Genomic DNA, 17916 nt, shown 5'->3' with positions numbered 1-17916 from the left:
GGGTCACTGTCTTCAGAAGTGGTCCCGCATAGTGAACGAGTGGTAGTGCGGCACGTTACGGCCGCATAATATTGATAATGTACGGTTACATGATCGCCAACAGCACTGCACGTCGGAGATGCACCAGCAATAAATCATACGCATTGGGGCGCTCATCGCAGGCAGATATCGTGCCTACGTGTACTTAGGATATTTATCGCTCCTCTCGGCAACGTTTTTAGCGATACGAACGCAGCAGAAATGTGGAAGACGAGTTATTTTATGCATGATAATCGAATCGCATATTCGAATTTTTCGAATATTCGAAGTTATCGAATATTCGAAACTTTCCGAATACATTATTTTCGAATCGAATACGAATATTTCGAATGTAATATCCGACGAATATTCGAAACTTTCGAATCGCACACCCCTACTAACTAGCCATTCGTAATTATGAAATGACGCCAAGAAATGAGACAAGATCACCGAGGAACGCACGCAGAACAAGTGCCTTGTGCTTGTCTTTCGTGGGTTCCTCGGTGATTTCGTCATATTTCTTGGCGCCGTTTCATAATTATGAATGCAAAAGAACACGCCCAATTGTCAATCCTACTCCATTCGCGTCGTACCGTGGAGTAACTTCGCTTGTCCCAGTCCCCAGTCGTAGTCTATTTGACACCGAGTACCCTTGTCTGCAGAGACCTCGCATTCACTGGCACTGCAAGGAACGAGAAAGAAAGAACACAATTTCATGCTTTAGTCTCGATACGTGTACACTAAAAACAAGGCCAAGCGAAGCGCGAAGGAAATTAAATATGCTAATTGAAACGTAGAAATAAAAAACGTATGAGAAAACGAGTGCGATAGAAAAGCCGAGATGCTGTGAAGAGATACTCAAGTATTTAGGAGGAAAGAAGGGAAAAAAATGATAGAAGCATATCGAAACTCGAAAGACACGACTGTTCTGATACAGTGTTTATTTGATATAATTTTAAGCAGATGGCTGCATTTTTAGAGGACATGTGAACATCGAGCAGGCATCAGGTGCATGCAACAGTTTATTTATTAAACATTTCAGCCTCCAAACGTGGTTGCATTAAATTAAAACTGAAGGAAGCCGTTGTGGCCGAGCATGCTTTGTACTTTCTTAACTGAAATATTGGCGCTTGTGGGACACAATGTCAGCGCCTGAATGAACCTTTCCGCGAAAGCAGAGTTGGTCGGCATTGACAGATATTTAAGGGCAGTGGAAGAAAGCGTTGGAGTCAGGTGTTTCATCCCTGTCCAGCATGCACCTCGGAATCTACACCTGACTTACTTTAGTAGGGTACGCATGTGGGCTGGTTGGTTCATGCTTACGAGTGAAAAACAGCGCTAAAAAGCGCCGTGGTCTCGTGTCCTTTCTTCTCCCGTGTTTTTAACGCTGTTTTTCTCTGGATTTACTTGTTTCGAAAGAAGAGGTACTAAGTCCTTGTCATTTGACTCTGTCAGAAATTCGCTGTCACTAACAGCGTTTAAAAGCACTGTTTCTTTTTTTTTCTGCCGAAAAAACTAACAGCATGGCGGGACGCAAGTTTTGAGCTACTGAACAGGTGGTTGCAGGGCAGTGGCGGCTGTAGCGTGACCAAATTTTCACAGTTTTCGCGGTCCAAAAAAGTGAAAATACTGGGGACGCACTTCGAAGCCAGCATGGCCTGGGCATCGCAGTTCGGGAAAAGGGCTGGCTCCACCGAAGCGCGACCGCCAATGCCTCCGCGACTAAAGAAATAGTCCCGCTCATGCACTCGGCAATGTCCCATGGCAGGGTCACCGGCCGTGCGGTTCATGATGTCAGTCTGGAGTGCGCGCCCATTGGTGCAGGCTTCTATAGATACTGTTTTTCGCGCGAGAATGCCGGGAAGTGGAAGCGTCGAATGTGCGCATTTATCGGAGTGCCATGGCAGCCCATTCGTCCGGTTACGGATGGCCTATTTGCAGGGGCAGCACCAGGATTTTTGTAGCGTTAGCTACACTTGCCTAGCAGGAGCCGATTTCGCGTGGATCCTCATGAGCCGTGCTGCTGGTTTGGTTTGGTTTGGTTGGTTTTAATGGTGCATAAGCAAGTTAGGCTATCAGGCACCAAACGCATGGTATTGTTCTCCTAAAATGTTGGAATAGCTCGCCGAGTCCTTGTCTAGGCAAGGGCCCCGAGGATACCAACAGGTTAAAAAGACCTAGATCTTCTTCTCACTAGTGAGAAACTCAACGAGGTGTCACTGTATATTTAGACGGCGCAAGGTATGAATTTATAGCCTGTTTAAAATGCCTGCTTCTCTAAGGAAGCTAAAAACATGCGAGTTATCGACCAACGCGTCTTCGCTTAAGAGCAGTGCAGGGTGCGCATGCGCGAGAATCAGTGATGTCACACAGCTGGCTCACCGGAGCTGGCATCTCACGCGCTCTCCGCCACCGCCGCGCGCGGCTCGCCGCTGCTGGTCTGCGCGTTCGGGAGGAGTGGCGTCGTAGCCGCGGCAGACACACTGGCGCCGGCGCGCGCGCAGCTATTCGCCTTCGCTGTGCAGTCGCCGTCTGACACTGCGCTGGAGCCGCTTGATAGCGCCTCTGACTGGCGTTTGCAGGCGGGTAACGCCATGGAGAAAGAGAGCGCAAATGCTGCTCAGCGGCGCAGAAGAGCCGAGAAGCTTATCTCATCGGATCCCGAAGTTGTTGCCTGGAAATTACCGGTTCAGCGTACGAAGAATGAACAGAAGAAGGCTAATAATCCTAGACAATCTGGAAAGCTAAGAATAATCAGCTGAACCTTTGCTAACGCTACGTATATCCTGGTATAGCCGAGCTAAGCCACTGCAAATCTTTTACTGGGGTGAGAGGGGGGGGCACTCACAACAAGCGAGTTCTTTCAGGACAGGGAGGCGGATAACTTAGGTGTTGTGTTTTGAATATATTTCCTCTTGGGGGGGGGGGGGGGGGGCAGGCGGAAGATTCAAGGGGCTGCTGCCCCCGCGCCCCCGACTGGCGCCGTCCCTGCACAAGTGGCGGGTCTTCACCGCCGGCGCTGTCGCGGCATCGATTACGCATGCGCGGCGCGCACGCCATTTCCAGAGACGCGAGCGGCACGCGTTGTATTTGGCTGCAAAAAACAGCTCCCTGCACAGTTGAATCGCAGGTGAGTGACGGCATCTTTCCGGCCTACTCTGTTGGTATGGAGGCTGGGACGAAGCTTAGGTATTTGACAAGAAGCTTCTTAGCGCTAATACTTTCGTATATGGGAGCTCCTCAAAACTTCCGTTTGTTCCTTCCACACCGTGAGCTGCTCCGCTAACATGTACACAGCGGTCCTTTGTTCAGCGGAACATCGGAGCGCGTGGCGGTGGCTCGGCGCCACCGCCGGCTGGAATGTGCTTCGCGCAGGCGCAGTACTCACTGTGAGTGGTGCTCTTTTTCGTCATCCACTAACGTCTTCGAACCGTCGCGAAGCGAACCGTCCATGCGAACTGTTCACGCGACGACCGAGCACCACTCACAGCGGGCACTGCGCCTGCGCAAAACTCATTCCAGCCGCAGCCAGCGGTGGCGCCGAGGGGGCTGCCACGTCCACCGATGTTGCCTTTAGCAATGGACCACTGCGTACCAGTGTTGTACGTAACGGCGTTCCAAGGAACGACGTTCCAGGAACTAGTTCCTTTTTGGAGGAACGGAGGAACGCCACCGTTCTATTGGGGATCGGTGGAACTGTAACGGTAACTCGTTACGTTTACGTAGGAACGGCATAGGGAACGGCGTTCCTTCCGTAAAAGTTCCTCGACATTGAACAAGCGCCCGCACACAGCACATCATGCGGGACAGGGTGGATGGGTGACCGCGTGAGGCGCAAGAATCTACCGCTCGCCTGTCAAGTGACAATGCTGCATCCTGGTTTTCACTGCGCCCGCCGGGGGCGCAGGGAAGCGCGCGATCTCAAGGCCGACCACGCGCGCGAGGAACAGCTGATTCTTTTTTTTCTTTTTGTCTGAGCCAGTTTGACAGCAATGACGGGCCGTTCTTGAGTGTAGACTCACCTTGGAGAACTTTTACTTGACATACGAGAATCATCGAACCTCATTGTAAGGCTGCCGCCAGGAAAGGGCACGCAGTTTTTTTACTTCGGCGACCTTTTTGTTCTACCAACTCAAAAGTAGCTTGTGTGTGTGTGTGGGAAGGGGGGGGGGGGGGGGGGGGCGTGTATTCGGGCGGTTCGGCTGCGCGTCCCCGTGGCCTTGTCGGCATAGGGAAAAGTGGGGGAGCCGACTTACCACAGTCGAGGCGCCTACGCGTGGTTCCGCGGAGTTTTCGAACGGCGCGAATCATCATCGCGAATCTGGTGATTGACGTGTATGGGACAGAGGAGCCATTCACAACGCCAGAGGCCGCAGAAAATGAGTCAAGCACCGATCTGCAACTGTTATTATAGTTCAGTTCGACAGCCGCCGCACCGATAATGTCTGTCATTCAATAAACGATACGCGTACATCCAACCAGCAAGTGGCGTGGCCAAGGGGAGCACACCGGGCCCGTGCCCCCCTCCCCCCCCCCCCTTCGAAAAAATTTTCCCCATGGGATACAGCGCACAAAACGTCACTCGATCTGACTTATCTGTCCAGACACAATGTCAGATTAAGGAGGTGCCCCCCCCCCCTCCCGAAAAAAAATCACAGCATATCCACGGAGTGAATGATGATGAGTGGGCGAAGCTGCGGAGGTTCATCGGTAAACCGTGAATCTTCCGTGAATTCTGCCCAGTACATCATCACCGACGTGAGATCGGGCGCGTTTATACTAAAGGTTCGATGAGTTATGACGACTTGCAGCTCACTTTAATTTTACATGTACGCTGTGAATTTTCATTGTTTAGAAAACCATTGCTTTAGAAAACATCTGGCGTCTTTCGTTAAGCAGCTGGCGTCTTTTCGTTTTGCTTTAGAAACATCTGGCGTTCTTCCGTTTTGCTTTTACAAAACATCTGGCGTCTTTCGTTGGTTTATTTCATCAATCAACGGCGTTTTGAACAAAATTTTTATTGTTTAATCACGCACAGGAGAAATCTCACCAGGCACTACCTTGGAGGTAAAGAATGGCTGCTAATGGGAATGAGAGACAGAAGAAGTCGGCTTTTAGCTACCGCTGCGAATTTTTTATTGTTCAACAACGCACAGGAAAAATCTCCCACCGGCACCACCTTGGAGGTCAAAGCGTAAGACTGGTTACGCACTACGACTACGAGGGACGAACGGGTGCCGCCTTAAGGAGCTTCGCCCCTAAAAAATTTCTGCCTACGCCACTGCAACCAGCGCTACATTCTTGTTGACCCCGCTGAGCCTGCCCTCGCCCCTACGACCACGGTTGACTTTCTTCCTGTTTGCGTACAACACGGCAGTAACCTCAAGCACTTGATAGAACGGCTCTTCAACATTGCCAACGAAGGGCTGACGAGAAAACAGGTTCCTCAGTCGGATACCAACATCGAGATGCGACTCTTGCTGTGTGCGAACAAGGGACTTTACTAAGTTGCGAATATGTATCCTGGACATTATTTTCTACCCACACTGCGGTATTGAATCAGCACTCATTAACCGCGCTCTTCTTGATGTGGTTTCCTGTGCAAGAAACTTATTTATATCGGTGCATGTGGGGGAATTTCTGTTTGAATATCTGAAGCTCAGTATTATGACGGCGCACTTGAAGACTGACGTGAATAGTGCCCCATGTCTTGAACTTGTAATAGACGAGCACGAAAGTGCAGTTAGACATGTCTGTATCATGGCCGGTGGTCTCTAAAAAATTCGTCTAGAGCGTTTCTTTAGATTCATTTTATCGACATATAACCTACTGCCGGCTATGTAAAATTCGTAAAATATATATAGCTCGATGTTAGCTTTAAATTGCTCCCCTTATTTCGCCTCGGGGTTATCCCGCACTACATTTTGATTAAAAATTCAAATGTAACGTAAAAGTAACGGCACGTTCCAATTTTCGAAAAGTAACTGGAACGCGTTCCTTTCGCATGGAAGGAACTTGTAACGGGAGCTCGTTCCAAGATTGGGAAGGAACGAGGAACGAGCCTTCGTTCCTGTTTTAGAGGAACGTGTACAACACTGCTGCGTACCTCGGGATCCTATTACTGGCGATAACGTGACGCCGTAAAGGCGCTTTCTGTCAGCCGCGCCCGTGCAAGGTTAACAACGAACGTCCGTCGAAACCCTTACGTTATTGCTCGTAGCAGCGTGGAGTCGGGACAGGAGGACCCCTGGTGCGGACAACACGAACAGCAGCAGGTGTCCTTCCGGCTGTTGTCTTCTTGGGCTGGCCATTGGGCGCAGCCCTGCCAGAGAAACAACGCGGCAGCCGCCAGCGTGGTGTGCGTGGTCGTTACCGGCGGCTGCTGCTCCCACAGGTCTCGTACGGAGGTGATACTCTTCCACAGAGTCGCGGCGAGGGGCTCCCATGGAGGTGCCGTCTCTAGCGCCATCTGCATGACAGCGTCAAGGAGATGATGTGCGCTTAGATAGATAGATAGATAGATAGATAGATAGATAGATAGATAGATAGATAGATAGATAGATAGATAGATAGATAGATAGATAGATAGGGTTCCAGTGTTATATGTACTTGAGATTTATCTATAGATAGGGCCCGTACACGTTGAGCCCTGACGTCACGCAGAAGAGCTGACAGCCCGTACGTTTTATTAAACACTGTTGCGATATCAGTCATACGAACACGTGAAACGCGTTCGCGCCGCCGGTGCCGTCGCCGTGCTGTCCTGTTATCAATGGCGTATGCGCCGCTTTAGCTGCGGCATACGTGCAACCATGGGCGCGTGCCCCCACCTCCCTCCCTTCCACATACCTTCTCTTTGCACAGGGTACTGATCGTATAAGGGTCTCAGTGGGAGTACCTTGAAAAGCGGGGGCGGGACGCTACGGTAAAGCTACCTCGGCCCCCCCCCCCCTACACCCTCACTAAACACTGTTGCGATATCAGTCATACGAACACGTGAAACGCGTTCGCGCCGCCGGTGCCGTCGCCGTGCTGTCCTGTTATCAATGGCGTATGCGCCGCTCGCGCGCGGCGGGTTTCTACAGAGGCGTGGATTGCGTTTTGCTGCAAAAGCGACGATGCGAAGCGAAAGTATCGTGAACACTTAGGTCTTAATGGCTGTGCAAGGACAGTGTTCTGCCTACTGCTGCTGGCACGGTCGTTGTGCAGACAATTGTTACCTTTCCTGCTGACCGCCTATGTGTCCACCTACTGTGGTACATATTTGGCAGAGGTTCGAGTGGGACGGACAGTATACTCCAGGCTGCTGAGAGTTTCAGGTCAGGTAAGCACATGTGCGCACAGTGATTATCCGTGAGTGCGCCGTCCTCAATTCCTGGCATATATCTCGATTCGGTAAAGCGGGAGGGTCCGTCCACTTGCCTTAATCGTTTAGCTTCCATTCTGACTGCACACCGCTCGGCTCTCTGGGGGGTACATTTATGAATTGGGAACAGTGTTAAGATATATATATATATATATATATATATATATATATATATATATATATATATATATATATATATATATATATATATGTATATACACGCCTATGTAATTAGGAATCAAGTAGGCATGGCAATAACACCTCACAATGAATGCCCTGACAATGAATGAATCGCCGCCAATGCGGCATTGCGAAATGTGTTCTCTGCAGCGTTTAGGGAGACGAAATGTTTGCGCCTCGCTCCACACCTTACATTTCATGTAAGGTGTGGAGTGAGGCGCAAACGCTCAGCTAAAGCCGTCCGTCGCAGTAATGTGAAAAACTAGGCTAGTTGGTACACGATTACATGACTGAAGGTGAATAACCGGCATACGTGCAACCATGGGCGCGTGCCCCCACCTCCCTCCCTTCCACATACCTTCTCTTTGCACAGGGTACTGATCGTATAAGGGTCTCAGTGGGAGTACCTTGAAAAGCGGGGGCGGGACGCTACGGTAAAGCTACCTCGCCCCCCCCCCCTACACCCTCACTAATGGCGAACCCTACTGCACCCCTGACAAAGCTCGCCCATCCGTCTGTTATATCGGTGCACGTTGCGTTTTAGCAGGTTATTCCCGTTCAAGCAGTCGCTTGTCAATCTGAAAACAAAAAATAATAAGGCAGCTTCGTACTAGTAGGGCCAAACCTGAAGGAAGTGGGGAGCTGGGCGGCTTTGTTTCTCCTTATTTTTCTTTCTTTCTCTATTTCTTTCTCCCTCGCTCTTTCTTTCCTTTTTTTTCTCTCTCTATTTCTCGCTTCTTTCTTTTCATCTCCTTCTCTCCCTATATATATATATATATATATATATATATATATATATATATATATATATATATATATATATATATATATATATATATAGGTATATATATAGGGTGATTCCACGTAAGATCGAACAAACGATGGCTGGTCGACCTCTCAAATTTATTTCAAAATTTTATATATTATTGCCTGATGAGTGGAAAGAAGAGATCCGCAATTTGTTTTGCCGCCAAAAATTTTTTCGAACCACAGGAAATCAATAATGACGAAGAGGTGGAGTGGAGCGCTCATCCGCTCTGCTGTTTTGGCCAACTTTCGTTATGAATTGCACAAAACATATTAAAGTTAGGTAGCTGAAATTTACTTACCTAAATATATGCATGTTTTTGCTTCTGCTCAGGTATTTTTAGTTTTTATGTGTAGTGTAGATGTTTTTATAAAAAACCTCAAAAATGGCCCAATCGGCAAAATTTTCTTTACTTTGAAGGTCTTTATCTCAAAAAAACCTTGTAGCAGAGCGACAAAAATTCTGCATTACGTTCTTCGCATGCTTATCTACCAAACTGCCAAATCTTGTACTTATATAACTTTTCAGTAAAGAGATATGATCGGGCTAACTTCAAGAAAACACCGAACAATGAAAATTTCTGACGACAATTAAAAAAAAACCCAATTTTTTAAATTTCTTAAACTTTGTCCACTTAATCTCCTCCACATCAGATTTCACAATCATTAAAAACATGTTGCATAATGTCGTTGCACTAATAGTTACGGCCCCTCCAATGAGACCCTTTGGCAAGGATTGGCAATTCCGACTTCTTGCCCAGCAAGTGTATAAAATGCAGGCAGGATTGAATTTTTAATAGTATACGTTGTTGGGCTACTTGGTTCATAATCTTCAAAATTGGCTAGCGCGAAAATCGACAAGGACTAAGAAGGAACACTGATGTACAGGACAGGCGCTAGTGTTCGTCAGTGTTCCTTCTTAGTCCTTGTCGATTTTCGCGCTAGCCAATTTTGAAAAAGGATTGAATTTCTTTTTATTAAAAGGCCAGCAGGTACCTAAAAAGGTGTCGCCGGCACTGAAGACGTTAATTTTGAAAATATTTGGTCACTGCAGCGGCCACGAGCGCGGGGCTATTGACCAGGCGCGCGCGCACCCGAGATGTTCGTTGTAAGAGACGGCGCAGTGAGAGCTCGTTTTCGCGTCCTCAGACCAATTGAGTTCGAAACAGCAACACCTCTTGGGTGACTTGAACGCACGTGCACCGGTAGTCGCAGTGATCTGGTTAATTGCGTCGATTTCATTTTCAGGGGGCATAAGAATGTCATCGTTAAACTGTGCGTTCCGTGAAGATCTTTCATTGCAGTGGTAGCAAAAGCACGCGTAGCACAAGTAGTCCGTCTCACTGACAGTCACTGATCTTTCGGGCGTTAAACGTTCCTTCAAAGCATTTATGTCTAGGTCGGTAACTCTGCGAAATTTTGGCTTCTTTGCAATAATTAAAGCAGTACTGACACGATTTTGAGACATCGCAAAAGGGACATTTTTTGCTTCGTTGGTATGCAGTGTCCACGCTGTCCACACACTGGAGTCGGAGAATACGTATAAAATATTTTAATTTGACTTTGAAGTTTTCGTCGCTGAGCATATGCAAGCCAGCCACACTGCAAGGACATTATCCCGACAAGTCAAGACAGTTCCTCCGAGTTCGCGAGTTCTGCGTCCTGCATGCAGCCTAAATCGTAGAAATCACTGTCAGGGTCACTGGAGGACAATTCACTCATCGTTGTCTATTGCACCACGAGCAGATGACGGATTTCCCGCTAGTACGTCGCGAATTTCTGTATCTCCGTGACGTCACACTGCTATGAAACGACACTGAGAAGCCACCCCCTCGATATCGAAACCGAAAGTGTCTTTTTAAGGTGGCGCTAATTAAAATATATAGGATGCATCCCCAGGCACGACAATAGTCGTTCTAGGTTTCTCGACACCAGTATTATTATTTAGAGCAACAATCCGAATTTTTTTTAAATTCGTGTCAGTACTCCTTTAAGCTTCTTGTGCTTCGAAAGGTAGTCTCCACAATAGACCCATTCAGAGCTATACTTTCTCGTCATGAGACGCACAGGAGGAGTAGAGTAAGAGCAAAGCACAAGAACTATCCGCGCCGAATGAAGTGTGAACAGCGCACCGAACGCGCGGCCAGTTCACGCCGTCTGCTGCCGACATCCAATATAGACAAGCGCATCCGGTTACCGATAGTTTTGCTTTTCTTTCCTTTGACAATTCATATTTTGCTTTGCCACTGGAGCGCCACGTTCATGCTTTCCACTGATCGCAACTGGCGCAGCGCAGTTTCTGTGGCAGCAGCGTGCGTGAAGTGAGCGCTCACATAGCTCCTTTATAGAGTTTTTATCTTGCTTCCATCTCCGCCGTGTTATCAGCGCCTAGCTGAGATGCGAACAGAGGGCGGATAGAATAGCGAAGCTCCAGTGCACGTGCGTTCAAGTCACCCGAGAGGTGTTGCTGTTTCGAACTCAATCGGTCTGAGGGCGCGAGGACGAGCTCTCACTGCGCCGTCTCTTACAACGAGCATCTCGGGCGCGCGCGCGCCTACTCGGTAGCTCCGCGCTCGTGGCCGCTGCAGTGACCACATAATTTAAAACTTTACGTCTTCAGTGCCGGCGACACCCTTTTAGGTACCTGCTGACCTTTTAATAAAAAGAAATTCAATCCTGCCTGCATTTTATACACTTGCTGGGCAAGAAGTCGGAATTGCACATCCTTGCCAAAGGGTCTCATTGGAGGGGCCGTAACTATTATTGCAACGACATTATGCAACATGTTTTTAATGATTGTGAAAGCTGATGTGGAGGAGAATAAGTGGACAAAGTTTAAGAAATTTAAAAAATGCGGTTTTTTTTTTAATTGTCGTCAGAAGTTTTCATTGTTCGGTGTTTTCTTGAAGTTAGCCCGATCATATCTCTTTACTGAAAAGTTATATAAATACAAGATTTGGCAGTTTGGTAGATAAGCATGCGAAGAACGTAATGCAGAATTTTTGTCGCTCTGCTACAAGGCATTTTTGAGATAAAGACCTTCAAAGTAAAGAAAATTTTGCCGATTGGGCCATTTTTGAGGTTTTTTATAAAAACATCTACACTACACATAAAAACTAAAAATACCTGAGCAGAAGCAAAAACATGCATATATTTAGGTAAATAAATTTCAGCTACCTCACTCTAATATATTTTGTGCAATTCATAACGAAAGTTGGCCAAAACAGCAGAGCGGATGAGCGCTCCACTCCACCTCTTCGTCATTATTGATTTCCTGTGGTTCGAAAAAATTTTTGGCGACAAAACAAATTGCGGATCTCTTCTTTCCACTCATCAGGCAATAATATATAAAATTTTGAAATAAATTTGAGAGGTCGACCAGCCATCGTTTGTTCGATCTTACGTGGAATCACCCTATATATATATATATATATATATATATATATATATATATATATATTGTTACAACGAGTTGTGATGAGAGGGTTTTATTTACAGGAGATGGATGATGGTGGTAGCGCGCTGCGGCCTTGCAAAAACCCTTCGTTCTCCTCTTCTTCTCTCTTTCTCTTCTCTGTCTTTCGCATGACCGTTACATTCCCCCGCAAGCAGACGAAGCCCGTAGGGCGAGTCAAGATGGTCAAGGAGGGTAGAACCGTTTGAGGCGAGCAATATGAGTGAGCTGCGTTCCGCTTGATCGTCGACCATTGCTCAGGAGACGAGCTATTACGTAAGTGAGTTGGCTGAGACGGTCCACGACTACAAATGGGCCCGAATATTGTGACAAAAGCTTTTGGCACAATCCACGCTTGCGTTGCGGTGTCCAAAGCAACACCAAATCGCCTTTTTCGAACGATACTTGTTCGTGACGGTCGTCGTACCGCTCCTTCGAACGATGTTGCGAGGCCAGAGTCCGAAGACGAGCTATTCGACGCGCTTCTTCCGCGAGGCACAAGGTCTGCGATACAGAATCGTCATTGTGCAGAATGAAGGGTAAGAAAGTGTCCAGAGGGCTTCGCGGTAACCTGGCGTACAGGAGATAAAATGGGCTAAAGTCCGTTGTTTCGTGTTTCGCCGTGTTGTACGCATAAGTGATAAAAGGCAGCACGTCATCCCAGTTCTTGTGATTGGCGGAAACGTACATGGCAAGCATGTTGGTCAGCGTTCTGTTTGTCCGTTCAACGAGACCATTTGTCTGCGGATGGTACGGTGTTGAATGACGGAACTGTGTAGTGCACATACGAAGTAATTCTTCAACAGCATCAGCAGTGAACTGGCGGCCACGGTCGCTGATAATGACACGCGGTGGGCCATGGCGAAGGACCACGGAGTGCAGCAAGAAGACCGCCACGGAAGCAGCAGTGGAAGAGGGTATGGCTGCTGTTTCCGCATACCGTGTAAGATGGTCCACGCAGACGATTATCCAGCGGTTCCTATGGTTAGATAAAGGAAATGGACCCAAAAGGTCAATTCCTACTTGTTCGAAAGGCGTACTGGGTGGTGTCAATGGCTGAAGGGGGCCTGGCGCTGCGGTGGCAGGTCGCTTGTGACGTTGGCACGTTTCGCAACTAGCGACGTAGCGCTTGGTTGTTTCGTACATCTTCGGCCAATAAAAGCGTTCCCGCGTGCGGTGCAGCGTTCGCACGAAGCCGAAATGGCCGGATGTGGCATCGTCATGCATGGCACGTAAAACATCGGAGCGGAGGCTCTCGGGGACAACTAGCAGAAAACGCGCTCCAGGCTTAGAATAGTTAGTCTTGTAGAGCAACTTGTCCCGAACAGTAAAGCGACCGCTGCCGTGGGAAGTACGGGCGGCGACAAAAAGCGGATCGAGGGTGAGATCGTTGCGTTGTTCTCGCTGAAAGTCGGCCGCGTCGGGAAACGTGCTAGTAACTGCAGCGAGACAGTCGTCAAAATTATCAGCATCGCAGTCGGTAGTGGCGAGAGGAATTCGAGAGAGGCAGTCCGCGTCAGCGTGACGACGGCCACTCTTGTATGACACCGTAAAGTCGTATTCCTGAAGGCGCAGCGCCCAACGTGCGAGGCGACCAGAGGGATCACGCAAACCGATCAGTCAGCATAAGGAATGGTGGTCGGTAATTATCTTGAATGGTCGCCCGTAAAGATAACAGCGGAACTTCTGGACGGCGAAAACAGCTGCCAGGCATTCCTGTTCCGTAACCGTATAATTGCGTTCAGATTTGCTCAGGCAACGGCTGGCGTATGCGACGACATGCTCTGCACCACTGTGACGTTGTACAAGCACTGCTCCTATGCCGATACCACTAGCGTCAGTGTGAACCTCGGGCGGGCAAGATGGATCGAAGTGACGTAAGAGGGGTGCTGACGTTAGTATAAACTTAAGTTGGGAGAATGAGGCGTCGCAGTCTGGTGTCCAGTTGAAGGCTGCGTCCTGTCGCAGGATACTTGTGAGTGGGTAGACGATCTCGGCAAACCGGGGAACAAAACGACGAAAATACGAACATAGGCCGATGAATGAACGAAGTTCTCGTGCAGACTGCGGTGGTTTGAAGGAGCTCACTGCTTCAATCTTACGAGGATCGGGTCTGACGCCATTCTTGTCCACTAAGTGTCCTAGAACCAGTGTTTGACGTTCGCCAAACCGGCATTTCTTGGAATTCAGAACCAGCCCGGCTTTTTCGATGCAGTCGAGGACAAGGCTGAGACGGTTGTTATGTTCTTCAAACGTGCGGCCAAAGATTACAGCGTCGTCAAGGTAACACATGCATATCTCCCATTTTAGACCGCGCAATACTGTGTCCATAAATCTTTCAAAAGTGGCAGGAGCATTGCAAAGGCCAAAAGGCATAACATTAAATTCGAACAGGCCATCTGGAGTCACGAATGCAGTCTTCTCCTTGTCTTCAGGTTCCATAGGTATTTGCCAATAACCCGATCGCAAATCAAGTGTTGAAAAATAAGAAGCGGCGTGCAAGCAATCAATGACGTCGTCAATTCGTGGTAGGGGATAGACATCCTTCTTTGTCACTGCGTTTAGACGCCTGTAATCCACGCAGAATCGCCAGGAACCATCTTTTTTCCGGACAAGGATCACCGGGGCTGCCCACGGGCTGGACGACTCTTGAACGACACCTTTGTTCATCATGTCCTTTACTTGTTCGGCAATAACTTTGCGCTCAGAGGATGACACTCGGTAGGGCTTCTGGCGGATGGGGTGTGCTGAGCCGGTGTCTATTCTATGGCGAGTGCGGGATGACGGTAGCTGAAGTGGCGCATCTCCATGTTCAAAGTCGAATGCAGCAATATGCCGGGAAAGGACCTGTACCAGCGCTTGCCGTTCCGTTGTACTGAGAGCCTTACTGATCATACCGAGCATTAGATCGTGATGACGATTATCGCAAGGAGAGGAAGCTGTGGCGGGGTCCGCAGTTAGTGCTGCTATTGAGCTGCATGAGGCTTCATCGAAGAAAGCGATCTTCATACCGCGAGGAAGCACAACCGGCGTGGCAGAACAGTTCAGCGCCCACAATGTTGCGACTCCTTTCGCCATGCACACGACAGAACAGGGCACAAGTATATTCTTTTTAGCACAGTTTATGCTGAGAGGCCCAACTACAAGGTCAACACAAGCAGCATCAACGGCACTTGAAGAGACACGAACGGGTGTCAGGCACCAAGATGGTGCTATCACTTCATCGATCACACTGAGTGTGTTCCTGTCTTCGCCACGTGAACTTTGTTCAGAAAGTGCCGGTATAAATAACTGGTTTAACGATATTTCACCACTGCCACAGTCGACGGAAGCGCCGCATTGCTCAAGAAAATCGATACCAAGAATCACATCGTGCGAACAACGAGGAAGAACCAGGAATTCCGACGCAAACACTTTTCCAGCCAACAAAACACTCACAGCACAAACACCGAGGGGATGAAGCCACTCGCCGCCTACTCCACGAAAGGTAATGGCGTCGGTCCAAGAAAACATAACTTTGTGGCCTAGCCGATTTTTGAAGGCGAGGCTCATCACAGACACAGTCGCCCCAGTATCAACTAAAGCCATCGTCGGTATTCCGTCAATCAACACATTCACTTTGTTTTTTAACATCACAACAGGCAGAGGTATATCTTGCAAAGACCGTCCGGCGACCTCACCTCCATCGGCCGCGGATGCTAGTTTCCCGGCGGCGGAGGGGACGTACGACGCCGAGGGGACGGCGAGCGACGGGGTCGGTTAGATGGTGGTGTCAAACTCCGCTCAGAGGCTGGGGGAATCGCTGCGTCTGGTCTCGTGCGAAAAACGGTCCCTCGGAAACAAGTCGGCCGTCCGCAGGTCATATGATGTACCGGTTCCTGGTGGCGAGAACATGGGTGGTGTCCTTCGTGATGGGCGGCGTTGACGACAATACCGAGCTATGTGTCCTGTAGAACCGCAGTTGTAGCACACGGGAGGGTCGCGGCTCATGCTGTGCTCGTCGAAACGAATCCTAGGCCGCTGCGGACGACGAGCAAGTTCGTTATCGTGCGGGTAACGGGTCTCTGCAGCTCGCTGGAATCCGTCATATCGGTCGTAAGCCGCATCATGGTAATAGGGTCGGTGCTGTCCTTGTGTCAGCGGGACGTAGTCAGGCACAGGGTCTCGAGGATAAAAACGCGGCTGTTCTCGTTGTGCTCGAGCCTGATAGGAAGGGCCTCTATCGTAGAGACGTGGCTGTTGTCGAGGCGTGAGATCGTACTCCTCAATGCCCTTCGCCGCTTGATGCGAGGAGAAGGACGCCACGTGTGGCTCGAACTCTAGTGGCAGGTGGGAGTGATGACTACTTGGTTGTGCCACTTGCGCGTACAGGCTGAGTTCCTCACGGACTATTTGCCGGATCGTTGATGCGAGATCGAGCGGCTGGTTGCTCTCTATGCTTGCAACTGTCGTCACATTGGCTAGCCTGCCAAACTTCGGCGTGATGCGCCTCGTCTTGAGTTGTTCGAAAGTGCGACAGTGCCGAATGACATCGGCGACGGAAGTCAGGGTGTCTTTCGCGATGAGGAAACTGTAAACGTCCTCGGCGATTCCTTTTAGAATGTGTCCAACTTTGTCTTCTTCACTCATTCCAGAGTCCACCATCCTACACAGTTTTATGACTTCCTCAATGTAAGTCGTGCAGGTTTCGCCTGGCACTTGTGCGCGTTGCATGAGCGTCTGTTCTGCTCTCTTCTTTTTCGTCGTGGAGTCACCGAAACGCTCTTTGATTTCAGAAACAAATCTGTCCCACGTCGTTAACTTTTCCTCGTGGTTCTCATACCATACTAACGCGGTGTCTGTTAGGAAGAACACGACGTTCGAAAGCTGGGAAGCGACATCCCACTTGTTGGCGGCACTCACCCGCTTGTAATGGATGAGCCAAGCCTCGACGTCTTCATCCGGCCTTCCGGCGAAGGGACGGGCATCTCGTAGCTGTGGAGCAGAACTGCTCGGCGTAGAAGTTGAGGGGGGCTGTGGTCCGTCGGTGTTGTGAAACATGTCCAGCCCAGATGAGTTCGGTGGGAGTCCAGCAAGGCGACGGCTCCGTCGAAGAACTTGCGGTTCAGCCTCCGTTTTCGGGTGTCGAGTACCCAGCACCTTCCACCACAACTGTTACAACGAGTTGTGATGAGAGGGTTTTATTTACAGGAGATGGATGATGGTGGTAGCTCGCTGCGGCCTTGCAAAAACCCTTCGTTCTCCTCTTCTTCTCTCTTTCTCTTCTCTGTCTTTCGCATGACCGTTACAATATATATATATATATATATATATATATATATATATATATATATATATATATATATATATATATATATATATATATATATATATATATATATTGCCGCGAGTCTTATATTTCATGAGTGTAAGCTTCACCCACAAATACTGTGGGCAACGCGCTGCGCAGGCCTCGCCGTGATGTGTAGGAAGCTTCGCGATTGTTTTGGAACAATCTGTTAAGATTGCGCGCCGCACGAGAATGTTCCAGCTTTGTCGAGAGATAACGCCGCCACTAGCGATATCGCTGGAAAGTTCGATAGCGCCTGTATAAAAGCCGACGCGCTTGACTGCTTGTCAGTTGATCGACGGACGACGCCCTGTTCGCCGCTCTCATTGTACAGCGTGTATTGCTGTAGTTCTAGTTCTCATTTTCCCGGCCACAAGTTCGGCCAAATAAACAGTTTCAATCTGCAAACGCCGTCTGCTGTCTTCGTCGACGTCACGACCACGTGACATCTGGTGGAGGTGCTGCTTCATGATCCGGACACCACCGCGGAGCGCAGACCCAAGCCCAAGCCGCGAAGAAGACGACTCTAAGGACAACCCGAATCCTCGAACCAGCCGCCGGCAGAAGGGACTACAGCCAGAGTACGGGCTCCTTCCCGAAAACGCCAGGCAGCCGAAGACCGTCACATCGACCGCCGAGACGATGACTGACGCAGTGCCCCCTACGGCGATCGTGATGCAGCCACCCAGGGAGCCGCCGACGTTCCGTGGTTCGCCATGTGAAGACCCCGAGACTTGGCTCGAGACCTTTGAAAGGGTCTCA

The 17916-nt window shown here is 49.2% G+C and overlaps 1 protein-coding gene across 1 annotated transcript in view; it reads right to left on the bottom strand.

The window, feature by feature from the left end:
- The window catches only part of LOC119371814 (uncharacterized), a 29565-nt gene that overhangs the window by 4282 nt on the left and 7367 nt on the right, over positions 1-17916 (bottom strand). Inside the window, exons 2-3 of the mRNA XM_037642276.2 lie at positions 6225-6487; positions 612-700 (exon numbers count right to left, since the gene is read on the bottom strand). Of these exons, the coding sequence (XP_037498204.1) occupies positions 612-700; positions 6225-6487 (352 nt within the window). The remainder of the gene's footprint in view (positions 1-611; positions 701-6224; positions 6488-17916) is intronic.

The sequence above is a fragment of the Rhipicephalus sanguineus genome, chromosome 10, assembly GCF_013339695.2.
Source record: "Rhipicephalus sanguineus isolate Rsan-2018 chromosome 10, BIME_Rsan_1.4, whole genome shotgun sequence".
In the NCBI taxonomy this organism is placed as follows: Eukaryota; Metazoa; Arthropoda; class Arachnida; order Ixodida; family Ixodidae; genus Rhipicephalus; species Rhipicephalus sanguineus.
Note: the sequence above shows the minus strand (reverse complement) of the source record. Positions and strands in the feature narration are given on the sequence as shown.